Here is a 24307-nt window from a genome sequence, read left to right as displayed (position 1 = left end):
TTAACAGGCATAAAGCACTGGCCAGTAGCAAGTTTGTGTTAAGGTAAATGGAGGCTACAAAGGTCACAGCTTAACAAGTCAGCTTGACTTGTCATAGTACATCAAGGATTTTACTTAGTTTTCCTGGACCTTAGTTTCAGTATATACTAAAGTTTGGAGAATAATCCTTTTAAACCTTTTTGAGGATGAATTAGATTTGTATTTAATTTAAACTGTAAGTATAAAATGAAAATCTCTAGACAAGTTTGGTATTAAGGTATATTAGACTTAAATAATGTGTTTATAAATAAAAAGTAATACGATCTTCATTTATCATTGAAATACAATATGCTATGATACAGCAATAATTCACAGAGAATTAAGTAATTCTGAACAAATGGCACGTTGAACGTTGCTTTTCTGAGAAACAGAAATTGTTATAGAGTTAACATCTTACCACATCTTTTGATAACAACATTTTATTTTGAAAGTATATTGTATGGGATCAAAAATATGCCTTAGCTGTCTCTCCCATGAATGGAGTTGGGGGGGGGGAGATTGAGAGACTATGAAAAAAGTCTTTTGAGGGGTCATACGGAAACCCAATATAGTAGAAACCTCCTAAAATATATACATATGTGAAAATAATTTAAACAGAATTTCTAGTTTGTGGGGTAGACAGAGCCCCAACTGGCCATCTTTCATCACAAAATGAAGCTTCCAAGGAGGGTACCTCTAATATAATTGCCGGCCAAAGGGGTCCTATGAAAAGCCCCAACAAACCAGGCTACTTACTGCCAAGGCTACTGGTTGTGTTGTATGGGTAAGATAAAGAACTGCTGCTGAAGACAACAGCTACACAACTCACCGAAGATGGAGAAGTTACCCTGGTGCCTACATAGAGCCTTCACCCCTACTAGCTAATGTTCATGATACTGGAAGGTAATCTGTGTACAACTAAAGGAAAAAGCTAAACACCAACCCAGCTACAACCCCTTTGATCCTCAATGGCGTCTTGCCTGCCTAGCGTGTGGGAGTGACCCACAAGTGACTTAAGGTCCACTCCATGGGATGGAACCCGTCCTTGATGTTCCCATGATGAAGAGCCTGAGACCAGTCAAGGGACCTAGGCGAAAACCAACTACCACTGTTCTACTAAAGGAACCTAGCACAAAAGTGACTACTAATGACTTTGCTCGCAGGTCAATGTTTTCCTCAGCCGTCGTCAAGGAAGCTTCCTCCCGCAGTAGATGGGAACAAATATAGAGATGGACCGCTGGACAGTCTGCAGAGAGTGAGAGAGCGTGGAACACTCAAAAGCAGGATGTCTTTATCAATTGCTTCACCTTAGGACTAAGGGAACCTGGTGGAAGAGCAAGAGGGGATGGAGGACACCAAGAAGACAAAGCCTTGTGTCTAGAAGACACAGCAGGACTGACGTGTGACCTCACAGAGACTGTGGCAGCATGCACAGGTCTGGGCCTGAGAGTCCCATGTTGAGAGGGGCAGTAGACGCAGGTCCTATTTCCTAAAACAGAAGCTATCTTCCATTGAGAACCACTCATGAATGAGAAGGTAGTTTTCTCTAATGGAGTCTCATGGGTGTACAAACAACAGGGCAGGGCTGGCCACATGCTCAGCAGAAGACCGCCAACATAAAACCAACTCAGTGTGCTCTTGGGGCTTTGTTTTGTCTTGAAATGATTTGCCTGAGCATTTCGTTCTTTTTGCTACCCTATAGTTCTTTAGCTTATATATTATGGCTTTGTGTTTTTAGGTGATTTCTGTGCATGCCAATGTGTTCCTTATGCTTTGACAAAATGTTCGTTTCTGTCATTAATATTTGTTTCTTAATATTTTATTGTTTTCCTAATGAGAGAGAGCAAGAAAGGATACAGGTTTGGGGGAGTGGGGAGATGGGGAGGATGTGGGTTTGGGGGAGTGGGGAGATGGGGAGGACCTGGGAGGAGCTAGAGGAAGGGAGACTGTAATCAGGATATATTTTATGAAAAAAAAATCTTGTTTCGATAAAAAGTAAACAAACGATATACAAATATGTCTTACTATAAATGTGGTTTGCTCTTAAAATATTGCCAGTGCAGCTAACTGTTTTCCCAGCCACCGCCACAGGATGGGTGGCACAATAACAAAATGCTGTAACTACAAATTTGCATATATCCTTGTCTTGCAGCATCTTATGTTCTGGCTTATTTGGGTAGGCTTTAGATATTTGAATGCATAGCAACTTCTAAGTAACACCACACACACGCTTCTCTGCTCTCCACTGTTATACTGGATACTGGAACAAAAAAATTCCCTTAGGTTAATACGTCCTTCTAATAACATGATTGAAATTAATCCATACTTCAAAATTTTATTTTTATGTGTATGTTTATATGTGTGTAGGTAGGTCTGTGCATGTGCACATATGAACCATGTATGTCCGTGAATGCCAGGAGATGACACTGGATCTCCTGACCTGAAGTTAGAGCTCTCTGTGAGCCTCCAGACATGGATGCTGGGAACCAAACTCAGGTCCTCTGCAAGAGCAGGGAGTGTTCTTAATCACTGAGACATCTTTCAGCCTCAAACTAATGCTTACTTTAAAAGTAAGCTTAAACAAAACTCTTTTGGTATTTATAAAATCTCTCTCTTTTTGCACATGTGTACACACACGTTTGTTGTTCTTATTTCTTATTTATTTGATTTTTTTCTTCTTGAGACTAGATTTCACGCTAGCTCCAAACTCCTTGCATAACCAAGGATAACCCTGAACTCTTGCTTTTCAAGTGCTGGTATAGCGGGTGGGTATGTGATCCTTGTCTTTATGGTTTTGGCAGATCAATTTTAAGGTGAGCTACACAAACACACACACACACACACACACACAAGCCTTTTTACCTTTGGTAGCAGTGCAGGATTGGAAAGAAGAGAAAATCGCGGACTTCCAATCGCTGTCTTAAGTTACAGATAGGATGGCTAGCAGCGGCCTATGTCAGCACTAAGGAATCTAGCAGGAACAAGTCGGCTATTTAAACCCGAGACTCAGCAGCTATCACAGTGTTGAAGGGGGAAATGGGGCCACAGGAAGTGTGGGGGGCTCCGCACACAGGAGAATCTGTTCTTATTGGCTCTTTGCCAGTTAGTTAAGGATCTTAAAGATACTAAAAAAAAATACAGAAAATAATTATGGGTAAAAATGTTCTCCATGAGAGTAAAGCAGACATTTAGAAGAAAGTTGTGAAGGATAGCCTTATTTTTTATTAAACTTTTAGTCTGCAGCAGGCGCTGCCTTTTAAATGCCCTTTAAAATGAAGAATCAGACTAGAGAGATGGCTCAGTGGGTAAGAGCACTGACTGTACTTCCATAGGTCCTGAGTTCAATTCCCAGCAACCACATGGTGGCTCACAACCATCTGTAAAGAGATCCAAAAAAGGAATATTGCTTCAAAGAGACTGAGATGACCAGTTCTGTATAAAATGAAGAATCAAAACTCACCCGCAGCTCATTATGTTGGCGAGAACTGAGAATGTTTGTTTCTTCTCTCCTTAATTTGTCTAGAACTCCCTCAAGGACACATGTCATACTCTTCCTTTCTGCCGATTGTCATTTAGGTGGGTCACATGGTTAGGTGACTATAAATTATAAATATAAATACTATGTGTTGAGTGTGTGCCAGGGAGACCACTTCCTCTTGAGTAGCTATACTCAGCACTGGCATTGCTGGGTCAGTGGAGGAGTGCGGTCATCTTATACAGACACAGATCTTCACAGAGCAATTATTGACCTACTGTCTTATGAGCATCAGCATCCCTGTGGTCCTTGCTAGTCCTTGGTAGGACTATTTCAACTTTTGTGGATACATGATGATAAGCTATTATTTTAAGCAGAATTTTCTTGAGAAGTAATAATAAGGAACATGTTTTCATCTATTTCAAATTTGTCATTTTCTTACTGATTTGCAGGTGTTTATTGTGAACATTATGTGTGTGAGAGAGAGAATGAGAATGAATGAAAGAGACAGGGAGAGAGAGACAGAGATGGAGAGACAGAGAATTAAACCCAATTCCCAGCTAACACAGAACTATAATTATGTTCTTATTACCTTATAATTATGGAGAAACTGGCAACGCAATACACTTAATTGGGCAACAACAATCAGCTGATATTTGGTGATGTTGGTGTGATTCCAGAATTTCTGCTATAACCACTAGGCTAATAGTTCCTCCTCCAAATAGAAACAGTTTCTCCCGATCAAAAAAAGACCTCTAACCACTCACCAGAATGAGAGAAAATGTTGGGAAGCCGGGCATGTGACTTATCTAAGACATCTATGAAACTCGCACCACCCAGTGGAAAGAAAAGGAAGTAATCTGACCGAGAAGCAATGCCCAGAGTAGACAGTTCTCGGAAGGAGACACAGAGATGGTCGATTAGTGTGTGAAAGTGTCAGCAGTGGTTAGAGAAATGCAAGTTCAGTCTACATACTGAAACTCACACTTGATAGGATGTCTGTCATCACCTTTGAAAAGGGAAGAGGCATCGGACTTGATGTGGTTGTCCTGTGGAGACCCCGTGTCTGAGGCCTTAAGAGGACTGCATAGAACCAGAAACTTAAAATAAGGTTGCATGAATGACATGGCTATTCTGCTAAGACATACCTGCCCTCGAGTTTATAAAAAATAAATTTAAATAAATTTTATTAGAATAGACTTCTGCCACTTTCCTCTGTCCAGATCGCACTATCTTCTCCCATCCTCACTCTCAAAGCGATAGCCTCTGTTTCCTTGATTGCTACATATGTATGTACACATGTATGTGAACGGATGTAAGTGCAACGTGCTGTGTCCATTTTTATTGTTTGATTGTGTGTAGTTGCAGGGATGGTCACTCTGCAGAATCAATAAAGCAACTCATCTCCGGAAGAAGCTATTTCTCCCTCTCCAAGATATATGGTCAATCTAAGTATCAAGACATAAGATACATAGGTAAAGAAAAGCTCTCTCTCTCTCTCTCTCTCTCTCTCTCTCTCTCTCTCTCTCTCTCTCTCTCTTTCACACACACACACACACACACACATGAACATACACATTTGTACACATACAAATGGGATTACACCTCAAATATGAGAGAAATCCTTTTCTTTTGTGACAGTACAGATGGTAATGAAAGTCATATTCCATGGTGTAAGTCATGAACAGAAAGATGAATGTTAGATGATCTTATTCATATATAGAATATGAAAAGCTTGATCCCATAGAAATAGAATATAGAAGGGCGTTACTAGAGGGATTGGGAACAGAGTGGTTAAAAGAAGATGTCAGACAATGGGTACCATGTTTATAGGTTAAGTTCAAGACATTTACTCTATAGTATGGAGTCTGCTTGTTCCAATGCATTATGGCTTTGAACATTGCTGGGCTAAGGTATTTTAAGTGTTGTCACCTCAGAAACGAAGCACACAAAGTGTTTGCGAACATTAGTTTTCTGTGTGTAGTCATTTTGCTTCACTGTGTAGACAAACTTCAAAGCAACAAGTCATACAGAATAAATATGGATATATTTATTTCTAATTGAAAACTTTCAAAGGAGTCATACAGCTTTACGTGCTGTATGTTAGAGAGAAGGCCTGTACATTCATCGAAAGGACTGCACGGGAGTGAGAGTCCTTACTGCGGAGGGCACCAGTTCTGACAGTCAGCACCCACCCACAAGTAGAATGATCTCCTCTGTGCTGCCTCCTCTCTCTACTTCTGAAGAGTGGACACACAGGACACTGAGAGTAAGTGTCACCAAGCACTCACTGATTTGGGGTCAGGGCTGCTGATACTGGTGTCTTTGGCCATTTCACTCAGATCACTTCACAGGGGTACAATAACAAGGCACATGTGGCCAATGAGGTGAAGAAATTCAGGTGGTCCTCTCCACGTATACCCTCCCGTGGGTATCACAGAGAAGAAGCTGTACTCTGAGCACTGACGATTTTCAAAGGCCGTTAATTCATTCCCAAGGACCTCCTTTCTGAGAGGGAGGGGCTCCACCAGCTCTCTCACTCAACCTGAGCACTTGTTAATAAGTTCAGTTAGCAAAAGCACTACAGTGTTTATCAGGGTCTTACAGTCAAGGATAATGTTGCACGGTACTAACCATGTTTAATTTTTAAATGTTTAAAATATTTGTAAGGATGAACTAAAATTTTCTTTCATCTCCACTGGTAACTTTTAGAATGCAAATCAAAACCATACTTTACCTTAGATAAACTTCATACAAAAGGCAGAAAAAAGATCTTCATTAGGATAATGAACTAGAAATGTCTGCTTTCAATCAGTATGGTAGTGTGTCCTTAAATCCACGGTCAAACTACCTAATAAGGCAAAATAAATAACTGAATGCTATTTGCAATTTCTAAATAGCATCAGTCATTTACCAGCGGCCTTGGGCTTTTCTAGGTGATTGAATAATTATCCTTCAATCAGGACAGAAATGAAGAGCTGCTCTTTACAAAGGTTTTGGGTATTTAGCTTCAACTTTATTTCATTAGGTTTATCTGTAAATCAAGGCAAGCAGCTGTCACTTACTGAACATAAGGATAAGGTATGTTCTATTTTAAACATGGATGTCCACAGAGAATGTTCTGTAAAAAATTGTGGACATGATTGTCAGGTCTGGTCTGTAAGCCCCAATGCGCACAATTGGTTAATGGAAAATTCTTTGCCTGCCCTTGAACTAAATCCATCAGATTTCACCATTAATGAAGCCCAAGCCTATAGATATGAATGTGTTTGCTTTTTGGATGCATGCCAGATCTGAAACGGCTGAAATGAAATTATAGACTACCTCTGAGAGAGGATCATAGGATTCCTCAAGAAATACATGTGTGAGAATAAGCATGAATAGAAGAAATAAGTTCTCTTGTCAATTCAGTACAAAGTCTGATGGAATCGGAAAGTGCCATCAAGTGTCAAATTATATTTGTTGACACCAGTAACCAACTGAAGGGGAGGCACTTTCTGCATCTGCCCATGCACGTAGCAGCTGGACTGGAAGATGCTGCCTCAGAGACCACCTCCACGTGAATGTTTGCTTGCATTTAGTATTTAACATTAGCAAAAGAGATATTCTGATTATTGGCAACGAAAACTCCCTGGGGGAGAAACTTTGTTGTGATTAGACAGAAATTTGAATGAAATCAAACTTGAAATAAAGCCCACACCTCGCCAAGCATACTGAGTTTGCTTCAGTCACGGGAACTGGAGTCGTGTCAGTTCAGACATGCCCACCTTGTGCTCTCTGCTTCCTGTCTCTGAGGCTGATGCTAAGCACATCTGTGATTTTGTCTCTGCGAGGTTGAGGCAAGAGTTCTTTCCCCACAGCACCTCCACTACGTCCTAAACAGGGATTCTGTCCTGTTAAGTCCTTCAGGTAAGGTCACATTCCTTAGAAAATCATCCTGGGAATAAGATAAAGGCAGATCTGGGATGCAGGACTAGAGGCTGGGATTGGTGCGTGAGGCTCAGGAGGCAGAATGGTGAGAGGCCTTGTCGATTGAGCATTTCCTCAGATCTGGGCATATACCCAGAGGATTCCCCAGCATGCAATAAGGACACATGCTCCATTATATTCATAGCTGCCCTATTTATAATAGCCAGAACCTGGAAAGAACCCAGATGTCCCTCAACAGAGGAATGGATACAGAAAATGTGGTATATTTACACAATGGAATACTACTCAGCCATTAAAAACAATGAAATCATGAAATTCTTAGACAAATGGATGGAACTGGAGAACATTATCCTGAGTGAGGTGACCCAGTCACAAAAGAACACACATGGTATGCACTCACTGTTAAGTGGATATTAGCCTAGAAGTTTGGAATACCCAAGACACGATTCACATATCAAATGATGCCCAAGAAGGAGGAAGAACCAAGTATGGATCCTTGGGTCCTTTGTAGAAAGGGGAAAAAATACCCACAGAAGGAGATACAAAGACAAAAGGTTGGGCAGAGTCTGAGGGAAAGACCATCCAGAGACTACTTCACATTTTTCTTATAGGTGATATTTACACAAAAATTGATAATTCACTCTAATTTGTATATAAAAGTATGAATTGTGCTTTAAAAGAAAGAACAAACAAAAAACTGTGAAAGCAGAATATATATATTGAACTCATTAGTATTTATAAAGTAGTATTGATTCTGGGACTAGAATCAGAAGTTAGGAGCATTGGCTGCTCTTCCAGAGGACCCAGATCTGCCTTTATCTTATTCCCAGCAGCCCAGTGGCAGCTCACAGCAAACTGAAGCTCCAGTTCCACCGCCCTCTTCTGGCCTCTGCAGGTACTGCATGCATATGATCCAAAGACATGATTGTAAAACAACCATATGTGTGTGTGTACATACACATAAACATACAGACTTAGGTTTTAATTGATTTCTGAGAATCCTTTATGTATTCTAGATTAGAAGTCTTGTATCAGACATGTGTTTTACAAAAATTTTGTCTACAACTCAAGCTTTGCTTTTGGTGCTTAGTGTCTTTCAAAGAGAAAATAATAATTTTATTAAACCCAATTCATTGTTCCATTTCTTTTAAGGATTATTTATAAAATTCATAATTTTATAACTTTATAAAATTTTAAGATTTCGTTATAATTCTAAGAATTGTTTATAATACCCAAGAAAATGTTTGTTTTCCCATAATCACACAGAATTCCTACAGATTTTTCTTCTAGGAGATTTTTGCACAAAGGATGATGATGATTTACTCTAATTTTTGTATATAAATATGAATTGTGCTTCTTCTTTTGTACCTAGATCTCCAGTGCGTCATTTACCCTACTGTAAGTGTCATTTCTCGGGCATGTCAGGGTCTGTGACCGACTTCTCTGCTCTCCTGCACTGCTCTATGCATGCATGTGTGCATTGGGTTTCGCTGCAGGTGCAATCAGGCAACCCAATTCTTCAAACATCGCTCTTATTTTCCAAAATATATTATATGTTTGAATTCCCTTACTTTTTCTTATAATTTTAGAATTAATTATCTTTCTCATCCTTCAGGATGGAGAAGATACTGTTAAGCTGGCTTTGGAGCTTTCAAGTCTGGGTAGCAAATAAAATTCTAAGAGGAGGACAGTTGGCTTCAGATAACAAAACAAAACAAAACAAACCCAAAATCAAAATGAAAAAACAACAACAATAAAAACAAAAACAAGAAAACAAAAGACTCTACAATGGACTTTACAGTACAGACCAGACAAAGTTATTAAACTTATCCTACCACTGATCCTGCAAATCCTAGGACTGCAGCAATGCTGACTGGCTAGAGTTACTGATGACTGAAAAGGTAACGGGGTGACTCAGTCCCTAATGCAAAAAGGAAACACTCCCAGTTACACTCAAGAGAGATGGTATTACAGCCGCTCTTTGTTGTCAAGTTTTTCATGGGATAAAGAATGGATCTGGCCAGAGATTCGTTCACCCACGTTGATATTCTCACACACGTAATCATTCTGAGGTTAACATCTCCTGTTTGTCTCACAACTAAACCGGGAATTTCTGAAATGCCCCGGAGCCCTGTCTTAGGCAGTGAGCTAAAAACTCATTAATCATAAGAATGATCGTCTAGTGGTTTCTGGGCATGTCTGCTGCAGTCATTCTCTTCTGTATTATTAGATCACACAGGACATTTAGAAGCATTACACCTGGGTACGAATCTGTACCTGGTTGGCTAGTCAGTCCCTGGAGAGATTCCTGCAGCTGATAAGTCGAGGTTGACGATGACGTGCCGTCGGCTGTGTTGTTTGATGTCATGTATGCCCCGTAGGTCGATGCTGAGTAATACTGAGCATATTGGTTTTGGCCAAAGGCTGTGTAGGATGGGTAATCCTGAAACAAATAAATGATGTGTATGGGTACAGAAGGACACTTAACATCAAGTACAGTCTAAGAGAGCAAGCTTACACCGTCACTATGGCAACCAGATGATCTGTGATCAGTTTCATTGGCTCTCCAGTTCAATGGCTTGGGGTTGACGGTGCTAATGAGTGGAGCTTATCTTCTGGGCACCTCACACATGCAGCAGTGATTGATTTCTCTATAAGTTTGCAAAGCAAGTCTAATGCAAGGATGTGAAACTGACTGAGGGGTTTTATGCCACCCATATTGTGCACTGAAAGGGGAGAGGACCTGCAGTCAATTCATATCCATTCCAGTCCATTCTTGTGCATTGCCTGACACTATCAGTAAGGAGGAGCTGCGTGTCCTTTTGGCTTCTACACAAACCTCAAGGTATATTTTCTTTTCTAATTTTTGTTCCTCTTCTAGGCCTTGTGTTTTTTTCATTCTGTCTTTCTGGCAGTCATTTTAAGATAAACAAACAGGTTTTATAGCTACCACAAGCTACCTAGGGCTTGACTTGACATCTTCAGTAAGGTTTTTATAAACATTTAGCTTTTCTCCTTTGTTGCAAATAAAATGAAAGCATTGAATCGACTCCCTTGACCTTTTTTTTCTATCAAAAAATCTTAAAATAATAAAAATGATCCTACAATAGCCTTTTACATATTAAGATGATGAGTAAAGACTTGTGATAAATGGCGTTTAATATATCTCGTGTGGTTTAGCCAAAAATGTTATCAGTGATGACAAATCCTTGGTCAGGAGGAAGATCCCCTGTTGTGAGAAGTTCTGAGGAGCAAAGATCCACATTTGATGTCATTTCCAAAACAAGAGAATTCTTCGTATAAGTAAATACATGTATTACTGGGAAACATTAAGTAATATGTCAGGCAACTAAAATTCTATTAGCCCGTTTATCTCAGGATCTGATGTTCCACATCACATCCTGTGAGCTGAGAAGAAAACTGCAATGTTTGAACGACGTTTTTAGCAACACTTCTCAGAGAGACACGGTACTGAGAAATAGCAAGTCTGGCTCTGGGTCATGGCCCTGCTCTAAGGGCTTCCATGGAATGTCTCACTTGCCTCTCAGAACCTGTTGTCTGTTGGCATCATTATCGTCATTTCATATTAAAAACTATGAAGCTACAGAACTTTAGGTGGTTTTCGTCCCAGTCACACAGTTTGTGAGCTTCTAGACTGGAATTATAACCTGAGTTGTCAGAGCTAGCTCCTGTGTGCTCTAGCTCTGACAATGTGCCTAGCCTCACCAGCAAAGGACGGCGCGCACACACCAGGAAAACCTGCCAGCCGCTTCTGGGTAGAGTGATAGTTTTAGTAGCCAGATATATCTCTAAGGTTCCCCCTTTTCTTATTTCTACTCTTACCACCTTCATCTAAGCATTCTTCATGTCCTGTTGACGTTGTTGTGTGTGTTTTCTAATTTGTCTTATTTCATTTCTACTTCATTTGGAACAATTGCTTCAAAGCACAGATTATATGATATTCTCCCATTCCAAAGCATTGATATCTTTCCAGTGGTCCAAGACTACATTCAAAATTCATATTGAAGCCTACAAGACACCATGTAAGCAGGCCTAGTCTACTTCTTCCATGAAGAAGCTTACAGGACCCATGTAACTGGACCAAGTCTACCTTTTTCTGTGGTGTCTCTTCCCAGTCCCCTCAAGGATGACCTGGACACCAGACTTCCTTCAGTTCAACAACACATTGACCCTCACCGCCTTATCTCCCTGTAACTTTTTGTCCTTGTTCCTGACTTCATTCCAATAAATCCTGACTCAACCATGGCTCTGATAGGAAAGCCTTGCACAACATCCTCCTGTGCAATAGTAGATTTCTATGAACATTTTAGCAGGGTCTTTTGTCTTCCTGCTATTCTGCTGTCTACTTCCTCTGTAGACTGAAAGTCCCATGAGGCAAGAGTGAAGCCTATCCAGTCACACAACTATCCTCAGGTCCCAAGTATGCAGAGTTTTCTGTGTTTATCGTGTACTCAACATGTTTTAAGTGATAAATGGGTACTCAACCTCCATCCCAAATACAGTTATAGTCTCTACAGATCCTCTGAGAATTCTCAAGCAGAATTTGATCCATTTGTAATGGAAACTTTATAACGTTTTCTTGTCATATATATATATATAAGTTATATATATAGTTATATATATAGTTATTGTTGTTGCTGTATCTTGCAGTAGAGTTTCACTTATACTAACTTCTGTCAAAAGTATTGCTCAGTGATTATAGCCATCTGGTCTACCTTTTGACTGTGTTGCATGTTGTCTGTTTCTTCAGAAAGACTGCATATTTTGAGAGAATAGTAAACAAAGACCTGACTAGTTTTCAATTTCAAATGACTTGTCAAAAATATGATGTATAATCAAGTGCTCAATAAATGTCTGCTGTGTTAATACATAAAATATAAGCTAGCAGAAATCATTAGTTTTGTTTTGTCTTGTTTTGCAGAAAAATAAGATACTTTTAAATTAATGCAAAATTATATACTTCATATCTTTCAAATATTTTAAATAATACTATTTTGATAAAACTTCCTTTAGCCCCTTTGCTATGTTACTAAAATTACAAGAAGGCAATGGTAGAATTTTTTATTAAATCTAAAGAGAAAGCATTCGTGAAATATCTTTCATTTTCAAAATGTATAAAAACACAGTAATTGTATTAAAATAAAAGTATATTGTTTGTCAGTTTCAGTCATTCTGAACACAGTCGAGAATCATGAATCAAGGACAAAATTTTGAATTGTCAACACAATCATGACCCATCTGTGTTTCAGGATGCTCACACAGTAACATTTACTCTTATCCCAATGTAATTCTATCATCCTAGATTTTAAAATTCATGAAAACATTAATAAAACATGATGAGTTAAGTGCGACTGGAGGCTCCGTAACCAGAGAGAAAAGTAGAGCTGTCAGGGAGGTGGCAATCAAAGATTTATTAAAAGAAAATATAGATCTAAATGACTCAAAAATTAAAAGCCAACAGTAGTTCTGCAGACTTTTATTTAGTCACTGCTTCTTTTTTAGGATTCCATCTTAGAGTATACATCTCAGTCTTATGACTGATTCTAGTTCAATGTTTTAAGTAACGGTATATTACATAAACAATTTCAATCAAGGGAAATAAAACTATGTATACTATAGCTTAAGATAAAAAGCATGCAATATACCCTATAACAACATGATAGATGATTAAAATGCCTATAGTTTAGGTATTTAATGGGCAAACCTTTAACAGTCAACAAGAAGAACAAATACCTAATAATTCTGAATAGGTAATTTTTTACTCTGCTGAATTGTTAGCTTAGTTTTAAATAAAGAGCCTAATTTTCAGATCATGTATGCTTGCAAGGTAACCAGAAAGAACTATTGAAGTTCACAATACACATGTATGCCATTCATAAAGAATTAATAAAGTTATATTTAAAATATTCCTCCTATTGTCTTCTCCAGGGAAGGGCTTCCTAACTATGCGTCCAATACCAAGAGATCAGCCCTGAAATGATCTATATATCCAAAATTAAAGAAAAACAGACAATGAATTTGCAAGAGAGCAAGAATAGGAACTTATGGGAGGGGCTGGTGGTAAAAAGGGAGGGGAGAAAATGATGTAATAATATTCTAATTTCAAAACTGAAAGTAAACTTAAAAAGTTTTGAAGAATAAATGAAAATAATCATCTTAATCCCAAGAAGCCCAGCAAGGAAGAGACAGAGTTTTTCAAACTCTGCAGAAAGCTAAATAAGGGATTACGGCAATTATAAATTTTAAATAGCTATAAATTATAGATTGAAGAGGCGTGAAATCTTCAACAGAAAATTTAAAAGGTGTAAAACCGCCATACCTGCTGTGAGCCGCTGAAGTTCGTTGAATTAGAAACGGAATTGTTTGCATAAATAGTAGACGATGGCGCAAAGCTGGAGCCTGGGGAAGACATAACACAGTTAAATGGTTTCGGTTTCCGTGTCCAATCGGCTGTCAGAGGGACCGAAACCTGGTCACTCGTGGTTCTGTGATGGACAAGGTCACAGTGCTAAATGAAGTGAGCTAAGCACAGAAATATGAGTAACACACAGTGCTCCACCCTGTGAAGAGTGCAGGCGAGGGGAGGGGACAAGGATGGGTGCAGGGTAGAGATGCTGGCCAGTGGTTGCCAAGCAACTCAAGAAATCAGTGTTGAGACTCTACTGGCCAATGACAACATAGAATAACATAGGCTGCAGGAAAGGTACAAGGTTGAATTTTGGATGCATTCACTGCAAATAAATTACCAAAGCTTGAGCACACATAAACACTTATCCTGACTTCAACATTATATACCACATTAAACTATATGTCAAAGTAACACCTCTCCCCCACTCAGGAAATGGGTACTAAATTATATATATTACAGATTAGAAAATAAAGTTTAATCAATAATTTTTTGTAATATGATTAAAAATATTTCTCTTTATAGAATTGGCAGGAGAGCTATTACCTGAGTTTGTTTTGGTTACTGAACTTTGAAATCTGAGAGATTTGAAAGGAGATCCACTCCATGCTAACCCCCTCCTGAGAGCAGACAAGGAACCCAAAAAGCTGCCTCCCAGCGGGGCTCTGTGAGTCATCTCACAACATTTTCTTAGACAGACCTCAGGCTTCTGACTGTCATGCCTGTCTGAGCCTCTCAGCTGTATTGCCTGATGCTCATTTCCTGTCTGAGCTTAACCTGAAATCTTTACATTTGGTATGAGTCATCCTTCTCCACCTACATCCAGCTGTTTCCATCTGCTTCTGCCCGGTTATCTGACTTTTCTTAGGAAATCCAGTGAGCTGTGGGGAGACTGAAAACTGTCTTTGTGACTCACCTAAGTCTGAAGTCTCAGAGTCACATTTAAAGAATCCATTGTATTATTTTCCCAGGAGCATGCTTTAGGGCTGGCCACTTACCTGGCATTTGGTAAGAGTAAGGTGCCTGGCCTGGCTGTGGGGTGGAAAACCCAGGGCTGTAGCTGAGGCAGCCACTCTGTAATGGGGACTGAGTTTGGGAAAGCCCACTTTCTGTCTTGATGGCTGGCAACATCACACCAAGATCTGTTTAGAAAACACACAGGCAAACCACTTGGTTAGTGAGACGATGTCCCTCTCCCCCGGGGCTGGAACTTGTAATAGTGTGGGAAGCTATCAGCCAACAGAAGATTGCAGATGTGACCTACCATAGGCAGGCAGGCTGTAGGGCTGCCCTGTCTGCGAGTAGGCTGTGTAGACGGCCGGCTGCTGCATCCCAGAGTACTGAGTCTGGCCTGCATAGGCCGACATTGTTTGAGCTGCTGGTGTAGAAAGAATGTGTGGATAGGGCCTAAATATCAGAAAAATAGCATTACTGTGGCAACAAAGACTGCATATCAATTCAGACAGCTCAGCTTCAGTGAAATGCTATAACACCCAGGAAGTAATCCCACTCCTTATCCCCGACTTGTCGGAAATGAATAAAAGTTGAAAAAAAAAACCAAATCTTTTTTTTTAAAGGAGCCCTAGGCTTTGGTGTCAACCAGTCTGGAACCCTAAACAGATAATATAAAGATTTGGAGACTACATCTCACCTCTAAAATAAAAGCAATTCGATTTCGACTGCATATTTAGTTTTCTCTAGGTCTGCGTTTTTAAATTTACATCTGCACTAACACTCCTTTAGGACACTCTTGGGGAAGAAGGGTCGTAGCCAGCTAATGAATGTATTCATAGTATATCCACATTTATCGCAGGCGTCTTAGTGATATAAATTAATTACAAAAGTCTACTTAGCAGCCTTTCGAAGAACTCACTACTCTAAACTGGAAATCTGAGGAAAGGAAAGTGTCTTCTTGTAAAGAAATGGAATGCTGTTTTTTTTCACTGGGCCATTCTATACATGCTCCCAACTGGAATCCAGTCCTTAGCCTGTACTTAAGGCATCCTGGGGGTGAAGGAACATAACTTATTATATTTTAATATACATGCACAGGAAAACTTGAATCTTGGCATATTGCTAAACAAACAAATTGAGATATAAACTGGAAATCGACCTATTTGCCCTGTCCTCCAAACAGGTGACTTCGCTAGTTTTAAAAACAACACAGCAAACTCTCAAAAGTATGTTTGTTGTAACTTGGAATCCTAGAAAATATTTCACTCAGGGACTGGATTGTAAAATTGTGGTGTTTGGTTAAAGTATGATCTCTGTATATTTTCTTCTAATCACTGATTCTTGAATTTTCCTTAAAAATAGAGGATAAAGTTATTTTAAAATCCAAATTCAGTGCATATTCATTTAAATGCTCAAACACATATTAAGTTACATGTATTATTCTTATAATTAGCTTTACATATAGATTCTTACTTATTTTCAAGATGGTGTACAAAAATCATTACATACTAAATATTTAAAGCAAAAACCTTGTATAGTTGAAAACCCCATATATTTGAATTCTAAAACAAATATCCAAGCATCCTGGTTTGACGAATTTTGAAGTTTTATTAGCCTACACACTTCTTATTTTCCTCAGAGCAGAACATCGGGGACAATAGGAATTACTGACACAACTGGATGTTTCTAATTCTTGTAAAATATACTCTTTTACAATCTAATCTAACGTATCACATCTAATCTAATGAATCACATTTAGTCTATCACATCTAATCACATGCATCTGCCCAGATTTAATAGTTATATGCATACATGTTTCCACTTTAAAGTTCTAATATGTGAATATAAAATTAGCACATGTAATTTCAAAGAAAAAAATAATAATCTCTCCAGCCAAACCGAACGCACCAGGCACTTACTTGGAGGGGTACAGCTGTGAGGAGTACTGATGTGCCGACCGGGGGCTATAGCCGCTGCTTGTGATTACTATAAGACACAAACAACAGCACACAGGGCATCGCTCCATGAACACATCTTTACCACAGAGTGCACAGCCTACTTAGGAAAACTACTGATTAAACACAGCGCTGAAAGTTTGCGTTTCTCTCAAACTTGTTTCAGATAGAGGGAGTTGATTAGACACCATCTCCCTTTCTAAAGTGTTTCAGGTTTTGATGCAAGACATTGGAGTGTTTGTTTCTCCCACCAACACTCCTGACCTGCCACGTTCTCAGGTCCCTGCTACGCTCTTCTGTACTGATTGCTTATTGGCAAGTGGCTGTGATCACACAGTAAACTTTCGTGGTAGAAAGTCAGTGTTCTACGTGTGCAAACCTTATACCTCAAGCCCAAATACGACACTGATATACTGATTCCATATTTATTCTACCCAAAATAAAATAATTGTTAAGAGATTCAGGTTTCAAACTCGTACCTCCCGATTGTAAAATGCTACTGTTTCCAATTTCTCCTGGCCCATCAATCAGGAGGGTGCTTAAAAATGCACAGTCAAAATATTTGAATAATAAAAATGTGCACAGGCAGCATGGGCTATTGATAAGCTGCCTCGCCTTAAGCGGTGTAAAAGGTTGGACCAGTTATGTCTTCAAGCCTGTTTTGAGCCATCAAAGATGATGTTTTGGGGAGAAGACCTTAAAAGGGAAAGTCGGGTTCTTTCAGTATTTCATTCAAATATGCACCCCACTGTGGAATGTATCCAGAAGTTTGGAAGTCTTTCCCCGCTTTAGCCATCTGCCTTGACTATGACTGATGTACTGCACATACATGGATTCTAATGTGTTGAGCCAGTTCCTTCCCAGCCCGTCCGTACGGGGCAAGCACACAGAGTGTCTTTATTAGGCCATCTGCTGTTCATTCACGTTTCAAAAAGATTAAAGTCGTACACAAGGCAGCGCTGGCATGAGTTTAGTCTAATCAATCATGGTTAAACTTCAAAGCGCTACACCCTTTCTGAGTTGTTCATACGAACGCTGGAGCTAAACGTTTAGAATGGCAAGAAGTGACAAATAGGTTTAGGTTGCTGGCTGGTCCAGGCAATATGATAGGTTCCTATGTCCAACTGCTATCAAGTACCCCCGTGAGCTTCACAGACATGTGTGCAATGTGTGCTTAACACGCTGGCTGTGTGCTTGTCTCAAATGTGCAGTGTGCTTAAAACATTGCTTGGCTGGTAAGTGTAGAATAGAGAAATTAAAATTTCAATTTTCATAGCAATAGAAAACAGCAAGCACGTGTTTCCCAATACTATGAATCAGTTTTGAGAGTTGTCGAATTGTGACCACAAGGGTGTTAAGTTTTAAACATTTGGGGAACTGGATTTACGTGAATTTTTTAATATATATTTGGAAATAAAACATTACCCTTCACTTAGCTCTTCCAAAACCAAAATGATTTTTAAAAAAATCTTGAAATCAAATAAATGGGAATAGAGCCTTGTGCTACATTCCATGGAAACTAAATTTACATTCTTCAAATTTCCACAGTATTGAATATTATAATAGAAACTGGATTAAGAAAGGCTTAATTTCAGGTTGATTTTTTCTGATTTTTGATAAGACTCCCTGTTGGGATAATCAAAACTTGAGCTGTCCATACTGATAGGCTATCCTCAAGATTGAGAAACATTGAAGGGATTTCAAATAAGACAAAGTAATGAGAAATATTAACTTATGAAATCTTTTAGTAAGTCAGACAAAGAAGAATTCTATGTCCCAGAAAGACCCACACCACTCTGAACATTTTTCCCTTCAGTGAATTCATTTAGACCTTAGGAGAATAATGTACCCCAAACACTAATGGCTTGATTGATCTTTGGGACTTTATATTAATATCTGCAAAATACGTTAAAAGACAAAAACCTTTGGCTTAGAAAACTGAGCTGATTATGAAAGAGATAAAAGTTCTTTAGTAAATCTTATCATTTTTATTCAAATTGATAAATGTCTAGATACATTGGGCAGCAGCACAGTTGTTTAGCTATGTTGATCCCTGTAGAGGCTGTCTCTCCAGAAAGACCTGCAGATTGCTTTGGGAAAGTCTAGAAACCATTGGGTGATGAGTCATCGCTCTGCATATCCCTCAAAGCTCCGGACTCATGTCTTATGCCGGATCAAGTGTACCAACAGGAGGAGCAGTGCCGTCCACCTTCGGACTGTACTGAGAACTGATTATAACTTAGAATGAATGCCTATTACCAGTTTCTCACAGGATGGGATCAAGAAATGTTAAACCTTTTACTCCTCTACCATGATTTCTTTTTTAACTTAGTGCTTCTCAGGAAGAAGAGAAGCAGTGGGGATTATTTGGCCTGGTAGGGGATGCTTTGTGGTACCACAGCCAGGCTACAACTGATGTTTGGTCTACATGCAGAACTCGGTTGAGTGTCTTCACTACTTGCGGACAAGGTTCATTTTGGACCTCTGCTGTCTGTCCAGTAGTCTCCATAGTGCTAGGGGTGTTTTGCACCTGAATTTCCACTCAGGTAGCCACCAACTATGGGCAGGAACTACTTGATTGGAAAGTGGTTGGTTTAACCAGAAACATATTTTGTTTTATTTCAGTAAATTTTAATTTACTGAAATTAAATAATTATGTATTAGAAGTGGCTACCTGACTTAGATCACGGAGCCCTACAGAATTCTTAGAAGAAAACTAAGAACGTGTCTTTAGAGGTGCTGTGCAGGATAAGCAGGGAGAATACTTACATCATTCCTTCTTGATCATCATAGTTTCCAGGGCAATACCACAGCAAGGGCCTGATTGTCAGCACATGGTTCTAGGCTAGTCTATGCTTGACCATGTGGCCGAACCACCCTGGATGTCTTTGAGGACTTTCGTATTCTTATTTGTAAAAAGGATTGCAAAGTTCTGAAATTACAACCTGTACATTGGCCATTCATCAAAGGACTTGTATTTTCACAAAGCAGGCACAGTAGCAACTGCTTCATAATCTAATACCTCCCCCCAAACTATTTGCTTACATTTATTTTGTAGAAAAATTAAGAGTAGTTATTGTTAGCAAGGACCACAGAGTAATGTATATGCTTGTGCCTGTTCATCTCCTGTGAGGCAGGTGGCTTGCTGACAGTAATGCTCACTGGCACACGTGTGTCTTTATGTTAACTTGTCCACTAGTATTTATTTCTGTCTAGAGTACTAGTATTTATGTGCACATACGACAATTGCTCCAATTGGTGTGAACTAATAAAGCTGGGTCATCTGTGTCCATAAAAGTGAAATATGTTTCATAACACTGCATTAGACTCAAGGCGTCCCTCAAGTCTTTCTGCATAAAGCACACCCACATAAAATCCTTGCACATGAGAACATGGATAAACATAAAATATAGTAAAGCACAGCTACGGAACCGAGACTTAACTGCCGTAACACTTTTCTGGTTTCATGTTTATCTTTGTGATATACACCGTCCTTCTTGGGTTTCCAGAATTTTATTCATTAGATAATAAGCCACACAGAATAGTAATTTTAAAAGAGCCTTTAAGTCGACTTAATTTGTACTCTTTATGCCCAGCTGGGAGTTATCAGGTATTTATATTTAAAAAGGATTGATGTTTAAAGACATACTATTGTTCTCTTTGAAGCACGGGACTCTCCCAGGCTGGGTTCTAATGTAACCAGCATGTGTTCTCCAGAAACCCATTAACCTTTAATACTTGTCTTTCAGCTGCCTACACAGGAGTACTTTCTTAAACCCAGAGAGGAAACAAGGTTATTTAGAAGGAATCAAGTGGATAGTTTTACATCTAGAAGAGTAGACAGAAGGCAGTTTTTAATGTAATTTAAACAGGCAAGTTGAAGGAACAAAGTTAGCTATTATGGACCTAATTATTAAATTGATCAAGCAGTGTATAAAATAATGAAGAGAGCTGGCTCGGCTAATGAGAACATCATGGGATTGTTACTGGGCAGGCTGAAGGGTTGGCAAAAGGGTTCCAAACACCATTTCAGAAAACACGTAATTTTAAGAGAATTAGTTCTTCGGGGAAAGTGGGTTTCTGGCCGATCTTAAAACAGGGAAAACTCTTACAGCTTTGGGTCTGTGCTGCGCTCAGGCAGGAGGATGTGTGTGTAGGGACCCCAACGTGGACACAGAGACACGAGCTAAAGGCTTTACCTGACCCAGTAAAAGTGTCAAGCGCTTCATCTCCAGTCGTGGTAGTGGACTCACTGCTGTGCAAGGGCTCTGTTTTGACTGCAAGAAGAGACACTATGCAGAAGAATAAGTACAGGTGAGTTTTATTTCTAAATCCACAGCAAAGGCCCTGGCTGCAACTTTTTTCTTTTCTTTTCTTTTTGTCTTTCTATTTTTATTTTATTTTTTTTTTATTTTTTAAAGCTATCATGGGCATGCAAGAGAAAACTTGAGAAATGAACGAGGAAAAGCTTTGTTAAGTTAGCTTCTAAGTGGGCATGCATTTATAGAGGATTTATTCTAAAATCCTCTGGCTGGGCTGGTTCTGAGAGTCTGGCTTTTAAAGGCCTGGAGCCTTCAAAAGTGAAACAGGAGCGCTTGCCTTTGCATTTGTAGGAAACTCTCTTAAGCACACTTTCACACACTAACAGATAGAAGAGTTTTCAGCACTCAACTCAAGTCATTGCAGAGGTATTTACAACCTTAGGTTTAATTCTTCCAAAGAAAATAAAATATGTAGAGAGAATTGCATGATGGTTCAATGAAGGCATAAGCAAATCCATAAAACCCTGGGCCTATTCTCCTCAAACATGGGTGACAAACAAGGCACTCAGTAAATATCCTGATAAAACAAACAAAGCAACATGCCAAAAGAAGTTTCTTAAAGTGCTGGATACTTTCTATGTAACAGTAGAACATTTTCTTTTGATGATGTTGAGGTCAGTCCTGCATGAGAGAGGCCACCTACAGCATTACAAGCTTCTCCATAAAATGCCTACCGTAAGTAATTTTGACAAAACCCTCCCATGGCACGGAAGAAGGCTGGCACACACTGTCACCATTATCACATGCAATGACGCAGCCTCTACCGATTTGGTCACACCATATTTTCCTTTTGTTGACAAAAATCCTACCACGTGTATATCTCACAGCAGACAGGGGGATACGCTGAGGTATTTTCTATGTGACACACCCCATGTGCCTTGGCTGTTAAGTGAGCTGGTGCAGTTAAGTAACTTAGAAGCAAGCAGACCAGTAGAGGAGAGAATTTAATATTAGCCGGTCGTGAGTCAGTGTGGTACAAAACACTAGTGGGCTCACCCAGCTCCTGCCAACCAAGCAAGGGAGAAATGCTACCCCGTTAGAGAAGCGGCTGGCTCGTGGGAAGCATGCAGTGAAGTTACACCCTTCTATAGCAACCTCAGCCCAACCCTCCCTGAGGTCTAGCTTTAGTATACACAAGTGACTAATAGCATGAACTGCTAAGAGATTTAGAGAACTATAAAGGTTGGATGCAGGAAGTTAAACACACACACACACACATACACACACACACACTGGGCTACACACACACACACACACACACACACACACACATAAGAATTACTTCTTTTTGGAGAAGGAAATTTTAAGGTTTGTCTTTTTTTTAAATAGTAACAGTAATCTGTTTCTAGTCATCTGCATAATAGATGTGTGGTTACTTCATTGAGTAATTTGCATTCATAGTATAACTGATATACCTGATCTGCATTTACTACTGCAATAACGACTTACTATTATGAAGTTATTTATTATGCATCCAGATATGAGTAAGTTTTAGAACAGGAACAATCAACAAAGCTTGGGTGGAATTTCTGTTGGATCTTTACACTTGGCATCTGATGGTCTGTGTACCAGTGTGAAGTTGTCATATCTAGATGGTAGCTCTGAGTCTGACAAAAATGCGGTCTCCTTTTAGAGTAATTGGAAATACTTCACTACAATGAGCAGCTATAAAATACTGGGATATGCTACCAGGTTATGTTATGTGTGTTTTACTCATGGATTATTGTTTTAAAACACAATGAAAAGCAGCATTGTTGATGCATTAGCACACAGCCAAAATGTGCCTATCGTATTCTAGGCAATGCAGACGAATGGAAGTAAACCATATAAATGACGGATTCATTTACTCCCAAGACAGTTAGGTGATGCTATTACCATCTTCATTTTTCAAATGACAGACCAAAGCATGAAACACAAAATGTTAAGAGCTTGAGTTTGACACCGGCTGGTGAGCTTGCAGGATCTCCTCTTTACCCTGTATTGCCTGCAATTGGGATTCCTTACTATCTGCATAAAGACAACACCTGGCATGATCTAGATGGGTGTGAATCTGTGCCATCCAAAGCCTGCATCTTCCTTCTCCTGACACCTTTGATAGAAGCACAGCCTAAAGACTTCTGGAACATGAGGACAAGAGACATCTTAGAGCTTCCAAATTCTCATCTGGCTAGGGTCCCAGTCAAACAAGTCCGTGTCTGTAAAGAGTATTGTAGCAGCCATTGATTATCCTCTACCATGTTGTCTGTTATGAGAGGAGAGGGGCAGAGGTGAGCTGAGTTTGTCAAAGGTGGCCTAGCAGCCAGACACATTGATGGTGATTAGTGCTGTTACCATGGATACAAACCTCAAGAGTTGATTTAGGCATCACTCAGCATTGGTTTTGATTATAATTTCCTGAATTTGAAAGCTTCAGGCAGTCAAAAGGAGATGGAAGAAGAGAAAGAGAGGTTTGGTCCCATTCATAATTCTGGTGACATCTTTCATTAATTTAAAAAGTCTGTATTCGGGACAAGAGTGGTTTATTTTACCAAGGAAAGCCGTCCCCTGGAGAGATTGTAAAGAAATGCAGAAATACCAAGAGGTTCCCAGTGTTGCAACATGAATGGATTTTTAAATGACAAGGTAACAAAACTGGTAACAAGGTAACATTTGGAGGGAAAATAAATACATTAATGTCAGGTAAGGGTAGTATAAAGTAGAAATGGGTTAATTTCTGGTTAATTCTTGGATAGCAGAAAAAGGAACAAATTTGATTATCTTTTTCCAACAAATTATTTTTGTACATCATTTTTTACATTATGTGGTCATTGGCAAATCACTTGTGCTCCTAGGAAAGTGCTAAGTTATTTTGTTATTATTACTTGAAAAGAATGGACAACTTGCTAATAACAACTATTCTAATTTTCTCAATGGAGGAAAACTCAAAGATAAATCCATACTTTTATATCATTAAAATTCTCATAAACATTAGAGAAAGGTTACTAGACTACTTTTAACACTATAAAATATGTTAAGTAGCATAATATATATATATATACATATATATATTATGGCATATATATATATATTTGGCATATATATATATATATATGCCAAATTATAAATAATCCTTTGTTCTGGACATCATGTCCACTGGGCTTCCAAACATACTTGCTCACATTTTTTTCCTTACTTGCTTTTGCTTCTGCATTTTTTTTCTTACAGAGAGAAACCTCTCCTTTATGTT

General features: G+C 39.1%; 1 protein-coding gene across 1 annotated transcript in view; it reads right to left on the bottom strand.

The window, feature by feature from the left end:
- Eya4 (EYA transcriptional coactivator and phosphatase 4) overlaps nt 1-24307 on the bottom strand; it is a 73766-nt gene that overhangs the window by 35633 nt on the left and 13826 nt on the right. Inside the window, exons 6-11 of the mRNA XM_052169177.1 lie at nt 20959-21051; nt 16724-16790; nt 15115-15257; nt 14849-14992; nt 13764-13843; nt 9701-9866 (exon numbers count right to left, since the gene is read on the bottom strand). Coding sequence (XP_052025137.1) covers nt 9701-9866; nt 13764-13843; nt 14849-14992; nt 15115-15257; nt 16724-16790; nt 20959-21051 — 693 coding nt within the window. The remainder of the gene's footprint in view (nt 1-9700; nt 9867-13763; nt 13844-14848; nt 14993-15114; nt 15258-16723; nt 16791-20958; nt 21052-24307) is intronic.

This window comes from Apodemus sylvaticus, chromosome 23 (assembly GCF_947179515.1).
Source record: "Apodemus sylvaticus chromosome 23, mApoSyl1.1, whole genome shotgun sequence".
NCBI classification, from domain to species: Eukaryota; Metazoa; Chordata; class Mammalia; order Rodentia; family Muridae; genus Apodemus; species Apodemus sylvaticus.
This window is presented reverse-complemented; position numbering and strand designations above follow the sequence as displayed.